This window comes from Bos mutus, chromosome 16 (genome assembly GCF_027580195.1).
Source record: "Bos mutus isolate GX-2022 chromosome 16, NWIPB_WYAK_1.1, whole genome shotgun sequence".
In the NCBI taxonomy this organism is placed as follows: domain Eukaryota; kingdom Metazoa; phylum Chordata; class Mammalia; order Artiodactyla; family Bovidae; genus Bos; species Bos mutus.
The window spans coordinates 63474731-63483278 of record NC_091632.1 but is presented as its reverse complement, the minus strand read 5'-3'; the positions used below and the strand labels follow the sequence as shown (position 1 = coordinate 63483278).

General features: G+C 40.5%; 1 protein-coding gene across 1 annotated transcript in view; it reads left to right on the top strand.

Annotated features, from left to right (window-relative positions):
• The first annotated feature begins 1744 nt into the window (after positions 1-1744).
• The window catches only part of LYPLAL1 (lysophospholipase like 1), a 33166-nt gene continuing 26362 nt past the window's right edge, over positions 1745-8548 (top strand). The window contains exons 1-2 of the mRNA XM_005905564.2: positions 1745-1901; positions 6773-6872. Of these exons, the coding sequence (XP_005905626.1) occupies positions 1808-1901; positions 6773-6872 (194 nt within the window). The 5' untranslated portion in view covers positions 1745-1807. The remainder of the gene's footprint in view (positions 1902-6772; positions 6873-8548) is intronic.

Below are 8548 nucleotides of genomic sequence, written 5' to 3'. Positions count from 1 at the left end.
TAGTAAGTCCCAATGAATTTCAGGAGTTTATTACTATCATTAGCAACAATAATCATCATAATTATGTTTCTGATTTTTCTTGTCATTTCAAAAGCATGGGGTAGGGCACAGCAAAGTTTTTCAGGCAGTAAATGGAGTTCTAAGAGTAGAGCTCAAAGCCTTACCTGGCATATATCCAGTGGTCTCTCCTATAACACCACCCTTTTCTCACCTGGCTCTTGAAAGTTATTCAGAATTCAAGTGGGGAAGGCAGTTCTAGAGACAGAAGCAATTTCTGAGAATTGGCTATCAGAGCTCTGTCCATCCCAGCCTGTCCTCCTTAATTACTTTGTTCTCAATATTCTCTGCTGAAGATCTAGAGACTTAAGAAATGACTCAGCTTCTTTTTGATCTGCTTAACTAATGGCATTTAGGGCCATTCCCATGGACAGCATTGGTATAACACTGTGATAGCTTAGAGCTTATCTTGGCATCTGATCCATGAAGATAAGCAGTTTAGTCAACTGGGAGTAACAAAATTACCTTGAGCAAATAAAAGTGGCAATTGCTTAAATATGGTGCAGTCCACAGTGAATGGAAGGCTAGTGTTTAAGGGCACTGATGCTAAAGCTGAAACTCCAGTACTTTGGCCACCTCATGCGAAGAGTTGACTCATTGGAAAAGACTCTGATGCTGGGAGGGATTGGGGGCAGGAGGAGAAGGGGATGACAGAGGATGAGATGGCTGGATGGCATCACTGACTCGATGGACGTGAGTCTGAGTGAACTCTGGGAGTTGGTGAGGGACAGGGAGGCCTGGCGTGCTTTGATTCATGGGGTCGCAGAGTCGGACACGACTGAGCGACTGATTTGATCTGATCTGATCTGAAAAGTTCTAGTTTCTTGTTGAATTTTACAGGAGGCAGGAGCCACCTGCCGGGGCTGCATACGAGTCTACTCAGTCATGTTTGACTGTGTGGGTCCTGGACCGTAGCCCGCCAGGATCGTCTGTCCATGGGATTTCCCAGGCAAGAATACTGGAGTGGGCTGCCATTTCCTACTTCAGGGGATCTTCCCAACACAGGGATTGAACCTACATCTCTTGAGTCTCCTGCATTGCAGGCAGATTCCTTACCCCTGGCACCTCCTGGGAAGCCCCTTCTGGGGGTGTAGCCATCAGTATTAAAAGATCTCTACTGTTAGGCCTTGATATAGAAAGCTTTTAAGCTTTTTTTTTTTTTTTTTTGGTATTTTAAAAACTGTGATAAAATCTACACAACAAAATATTTACCATTTTTAAGTGATAAGTTTCAGTGTCATTAAATACAATACATTCACCATGTAGTATAACCATCACCACTATTTCCAGAAAATTTTCATCATTCCAAGCAAAAACTCTATCCATTAAACGATATCTTCTCATTCCCTGCTCCCCTGAGCCCTTGGTAACCACTACTCTACTCGTCTTGATGAATCTGCCTATTTCAGATACTCTCACAGGGCTTCCCAGGTGGCCCAGTGGTAAATCCTAACACCTATATGTCTCCAAATGAAAAAGCAACCTTGAGTTTTAGGACTGCAGTTGAAAAATCCTACAGCAAATAAGTATATTCATTAGCCTTACCAAAGGAGTCACCTGTATGACACCAGTCTTAGAAAATCCAAACCCTCAGTACAGCCTAACCGGCCTCAGACTTCACCCAGGGGCAGGGCTGCGCAACCCCGCTGCGCAAGCACGTCTCCAGGCGCGCCCCTTGCGCGCTTACGTGCGCGTGCCCGCAGGACGGCGTAGGGGCGGGGCCCGCGCAGCTCTGGTCCAGGCGGCAGTCATGGCGGCCCCGTCGGGCTCAGCACGCCTGCGACGCTGCATGGTTTCGCCGGCTGGGAGGCACAGCGCCTCGCTGATCTTTCTGCATGGCTCAGGTGGATTACAGTTTTCTGTCCAGGTTACTGCAGCATGGGAAATGCCCCCCTCTTCGGTTCCCCCAGTGTTGCCCTCGTGGAGGCACGCGTGACTTTGCCTCCTTGCTAACCCCCGCGGATACACCCAGGGGCTGGTAACCTGTCCACAGCCGTATCCGCTTGTCTTCCTTTTTCTTGTCTTGCGGCCACTGCCCCGCGGTCCTCGCTTCTGGTCTTTGTGCCCCGTCACTTGGCCAGCCCTCTGTTCACATTCTCCATTGCAGCCCTTGGCCACACACATCCTTACCTGTCACCCCGCCCCTTCCCTTCCCCCAAGTTTAAACAGAGCAAGTTAGATACGTTTTCTCCTAGAGACAGATACATTATCTAGTACTTTTCAGTCAGCTATTAGTGATTTGAGTTTTGGCCGCAGTGGATTAGTACTCCTTTCTGTGAGGCATTGTGCCACTACTTAAATGCACCCGCCCTCGCCCTCTCCCCCCCCCCCCCGCCCATTTCGCCTTCCCCTTCCTTCCTTCTCCTCTTGTCATTCAGCCCCCAGAATAAAGCGGAGTCCCAGGGGCAGGTTCTCCTTCCACTGCCTGCCTTTCATAAAGGTACTCAAATTCTGTATAGCGTTTCTTAAACTCACCGGTAGTTACTCCTGTCTTCCCCGCTTCCCTTCTTTCTCTTTCTCAAGAGATTGAAACTCTTGTTTCAATTTTTGCATCCCTAGTGCGGCCTCGGGTAAGTTTTGGGGGAATGTTTTTTAAAGAAATGAAACGCAGCCTGTGTCCTCAGGGGGCCCACCGAAAGGTAGAAACAATTCATTTAGTTTGACTCAGCAGTGGAGAGCCCAAGATGGCATGATTTACTGCCAAGTGAATTTTAAGGGGAAAAAAAAATGGTTAGGCGTTATCAAACCTTTTGGAAGATGAAGAGCTTGTTAGGTTTGACAGAGGAATGGTCTTTGAGCCAAGATTGTGTAGGCTTAAAGAGGACAGTGATTGGATGGTGGAGGGGATTGCAAAGGTACAGGATGGAAACCTGGAATTACTCTCATTTTAAAAATGAGTCTTGGTAGATTAAATAGTTTGTCCAAGGTTACTTGGCTATTACTATCAGTGGTGGTAGAATTGGAATTTGAACCCAAATCTCTGAGTCCAAAATCAGTGCTCTGGAGAGGTAAAGTGAAAAAATTGTGATCTAGTGTATATCATTTTGGAAATAGAAAAGAAAAGGGCCAAGATATATTTTATACTTGACTGATGAAATATACTTAGAAGATGAGAGGCCTAAGATGACAGCGATGCCTATAACTCAGAGACTAATAGGATGTGGGGCTGCAAGGGTGTTTATAAACACCCAGAAATTCCCCAGTGCTACAGTCCTTTTAACAAATAAATTATTTCACAATATCTTTAGGAAAAACTCTTGAGACTTTTCTTTGTTTCCACCTGAACCACTGTGCTTAAAGTTACTTTCCTTACTCCTTTCAGGTTCAAATTACTGACTTTTTAAAATTTGTGACTGTATGTATCTGAAACCCAGACTTATACCTGCTTTTTTTTTTTTTCCCTTTGTACTTTCAACAAAGAGTTTATCCAAAGAATCCTGCCACTTATGCAAGTATAATGCAATTCCTATGTATTTTGTGCTCCAAGTTACTGGGAATATGATTTTACATTAGACAATGATATATGTGGTTGTGTTACAGTGTATGCTTGACTTCTGATTGATACAAATGTGGCAAACCAGTTTTAACAATTTCTATACTCTTAGAATCAGGTGCTGGCTTTTTAAGGATTGGCCTTTGTGAATGGATGGATCCATGCTCTTTTGTAGCATTTAGTTTTGCTTTTCAAGGTAGAAAAGTGTTTAGAGGCAGATTTTTTTTTTTTTAATCTTAAAAACTTGAGGTTCTCTTATAGGATATGACAACCATAGAACATCATGTGGGAATGTGTTATATATAGCCAACTTAATTTGAGCATTTCCAGTTACTACAATACCAATACCTTCTTTTAAGATGATGAAAGCATGATAACTTAATTAGCTTTATTCACTTCTCAGGTTAGATTAATTCACGCTGTTATATGCTTCACCTAATTTAATGTCTGTAGGCCCAAACCCTATATGACTTGCTTTCTCCCCCTATAGTAAGTCTTACTGAATTGACTGAGTTGGCTCTTACTGAAGTCACCAGTAACCTCTGTGTTGCTAAATATAATGGGGATTTTTCAAGCCATCCTTTTATTTGAACTGTCAGCAGCATTCAGCTTTCTTCTTGAAACCCTCCTGGTTCTTTCTGCTGCTGTTTGCTCTTTGTGGCTTATTTTGCACGTTCATTTTCCTCTCCCTGGCCATTGATGTTGACTTCCTCAAAATTCAGTCCTCGCTCCTCTTCTGTTATTCCCTCTACATTTTTCTCCCTGGGCTAAATTCCATGCAAGCCCACAGATTCTATTTTTATCTCCATTCATGTGAAACAAATATGTGTCTTCATTTTAGATCTCCTTTGAGCTCTAGACCTGTTTATCCAATTGCCTAATAGTCATGCATGCATGAGTTCATTCACTGAAGAAATACCTATTATGTGGTCACTGTGCAAAGCACTGTTCCTGATTCTGGGCATACAACAATGAACAAAACAACAGAAACCCTTGCTCTCAAGGGCCTTTCATTCTACTGGAAGAAGTATTAATGGTAAACGATAGTACATTCTTCAGAAAGAAAGAAACCAAGATTAGGAGAATGAGATGTATGATGGGATTACAGTTTTAAGTAAGGTGATCAGAGTAAATTTCACCGTATAGAAGATATTTTAGCTGCTAGACTTGAGTGAATCATGTGAATATTGGGTTAGACTGTACAGACAAGGGAAAGACCAGGAACAGTCAAGGAATGGCCGTAAGGCTAGGATGCCTACAGTGATAGGAGCAGGAAAAGATACCTGAGGAGGATTCTGGCGGCAGATAGTGTGGGGCAGTGATCAGCAGACTTATATAAAGGGTCAGGTAGTAACCATTTTAAGTTTTGTAGGTTGCACAAATTCTCCTTCACATATTTTTCTTTTTCTCTTCTGTTTTCTCCATTTTCTTTCTTTCTTTTCTTTTTTTTTAATTCTTTAAAAAGCCTTAGCTCTCAGCCCTTAGGGACCTGGGTTTTGTCCTCCAACTGGCTGTGGTTTGCTCAGCCCTTGGTACCTCATACTCGGCATCTACACACCTGCTGCTTCCTGTATTTCCTCTCTGGCCAAACACTTTTGCTGTCCCCCTCGAAACCTGTCACGATTGACCCCTCGTAACTAATCTGTTTCCAGGTTCTGTTAATTTCACCGACTTCCCTGGTGGCTCAGTGGTAAAATCCACCTGCCAATGCAGGAGATGTTAATTCCATCTCTTTATTGTGTCTGGTATCTATTTACTCCATAGTCTAAGCAACTGTCATCTGAACAGCAGCCACCTGACGGATCCTTCCACATGTCTGTCCTCCTTCAGGCCTGTCTTCACACAGCTTGCAGAATAAGGATTCCAGAATAATCCTTAGAAGTGTGCCTCCTTTCTGCAAAAAATTACCATCTTGGCTTCTCCATGTTCTCACTGCTCTTCCTCTCATTTTCTGCCTTTCAGTTCTTCGATGCCATACTGCTCCTTCCTGTAAAGGGTTCAGCATCTGCCTTACGCTGTCTGAGCTGGTTCAGCATCTGCCTTACGCTGTCTGAGCTGCTTTTCCTTCTGCACGTGACTCTTTACCATCCCATAGATCTCAGTTCCAGCCATTCCACAACTATCTACTGGATGCCTAGTTTGTGTCAGTCCTGTTCTAGGCATCAGATGAACAAATAACTCACGGGCTAAACACAAAATGAACCTTTCCTTGTGGAGCTTATATTCTAGTGAAGTTATCTCTGAATCTTGTTGGGGGTAATTCTGAATATAAGAAATCCTTGAAGCACCAAGTGTCTTTCTTTTGCAGTGGTTACATTTGCAGCCACTTTCTTTCACATTTCTGTATATGGTTATTTGACTGATGTCTGTTTCTCACAATAAACTGTACACTCTGTGAGCGCAGGAACTCTTTCTCCCCATCACCTTTCTGTCACTGCCCCTCTAGCAGTAAGCATAGTGTCTCACACATTAATAGGTATTCAGTAGATATTTTTTAAATTGCTGTCTTAATGAATTGATTGATTACAATCTAAGAGTTGTTAACTTGAAATTTTTCTCTTTAAGACTACACAAAATGAACCTATAGTTTAATTTTTTTTATGGAAATACATGTATATCCATTCTTGCATGAGGCTTGGTTATTTTTCATCCATGGGATGTACGATCATTATTTTAGATTATGTAAACATATTGTCAAAATTAAATTTTCATTTCTTCAAGTTCAAAAATAAAAGTATGCTGAATACGTCTTTTGAAGAAATTTATTGTTTTAATGAAGAAAATTGTTTTAGACTGTTCCCATTACAAAAGTTTATAAGCACTTTAGGAATTTACTATTTTTAAGAATAAAATAAGAAATGACAGTGTTTAAAATCAGATATGTAATTTTTTTTTAGAAATATCAATTTAATTTATTTATTCCTATTATATCCTGTAAACAGATGGGGAAACTTAAAAACTCAAGCTTAAAGAGGGCTTTAAAGTGATCAATGGGTGGAGTCAGGAGTAAAATAATCAGAATTATTTCTAACTATTGATGCTTGGTCAGTTAGTCCACATTGATAAATTGGCTTCTGTACAGTTTATTTATGAAGAGTTTTTTTATTTCTTGTTCCAGCTTATGTGACCTGAAAGTTATAGACTGCTTTTAAATACACTGTTCTGTCAAAACACTGTGCTGGCAAAATGCTTTAACTTAATCTCGATTTTGTGATTCATCAGGTGATTCTGGACAAGGATTGAGAACGTGGATCAAGCAAGTTTTAAACCAAGATTTAACATTCCAGCACATAAAAGTTATCTATCCAACAGCTCCTCCAAGGTATGCAGTCATTTAAATCATTACTCAGTATAACTCTGTGGCATTATACACACACACACACACAGCAGCTGAATGTTTTTTCAGCTTAATTCTGTATTTATAATATTTTAAATTGAGGTCCTCTTTTTCCAGAACAATTTTTTAATTCATTCTTTATCTGAAATTAAAATGTAATTGGTGTCCTATATTTTAGCTACAATTCCACCTACTTGTTACCCCCAGGGTTTGACTCAATTAATTTGGGATGTGGCCACAACAGAAAGACTTTTTTTACATTTTAAAAGCTTCATTCTAGTATGAGCTCTAGTACACAGCCAAAAGTGAGATGTGATAGTCTAGCCATCATGAAAGCCTCATCCAGGACATTTGTGAAAATGTAAGACAAGCAGTCAATTCAGTGTAGATATATAGAGCAGGTACTGGGAGAAACTGAAAATAAGGGGGAATGGGAAGGTGGTGATGTTGAGACAGGAAACCTAAAAGATTGATTGTACATACAGTGATTATGCAGTGTTTTATATGAGGCCTTTTTAATTTAGCACACTGGCACGATGTTTATGAAGTAGCATCAATTAGAAGGACTTTACAGAATTTGATATAATTAAGGATACTGTTCTAGGAATGTGTAACTATGGATATTTATATCAGTACTGATATTTTCACTGTGTAATGACTTAACTGCTGACATGAGTTTTTTAAAAGTATGTTTTGTTGCAGTAAATGACGTAAGAAGTGTAGTTCCTAAGAGTTTTCAGTTGTTCATTCTAGGACCTGACCAAAATAGGATTAATCTAGAGTGAGCATGAGGTCAGTGACTTGCTGTCTGTAAAGCATCATGGACCACTTTTCACCAACAAGTCCCAAATTGAGGAAGCCTATAGTGCTACTAAGTTTGTAGTTTTTAGTTTGGATTCCACACCTTAGAAGGCTGTTTGACTGTATGTTATTAGAAGAATCTGATGTTTATAGTGTACTCTGCTGTTTCAAGGTCTCTGACTGATACTCCAAACAGTCTACTCTGTTTAGGCAGGGAGTTTGGGCACAGATTTATTGACCTTGCTTTTGTAGCATAATATGGCTTCATTTGGTAACACAAAGTAGCTGCTGCTTTACATCTATTGTAACACTTTTCTTAAGCTGCCCATAGAAAGTCCTGTGTCATCTCCTTTGTTAACTATCTTTTCAGATAGCATCAGGAGGCAGTGTTAGATGCATGCCTTTCTTAACTCTCTTTTTTAATGTAATTTGTACATGGTGAAAGTTAATTTTAATAAACTTTAAAACTGCAGCAAATTTTCAAGCTTTGACATTTTCCTGCACACTTTCTGACATTGTCCAAGTTTTATAGTATTTATTTTCTCTCCTGTTTTGCCTTCCATCACCTGCAAACCTGTAAGTTTTTCTCGACTGTAGTATTTTGTTGACTAAGTTATTCTTACCAGAGTATGCTGAAAGTATGATCTGGCTTTTTAAATCTTTCCATTGATGCCACCTAATTGGTATGCGGGGTTAAATGACCTGTTCACCACAGTTTTGTCCTAGAATGGATCTAGTCTCCCACCTTTGAAATGATGCTTCCTGTTATGTAACTTCACCCAAGCTAGATATTTATGGAAATGAGTAAGAATGAAATGTTGAAGCAGGTTTAGCTGTGTTGGCTCTGGTTCGGAATGCCA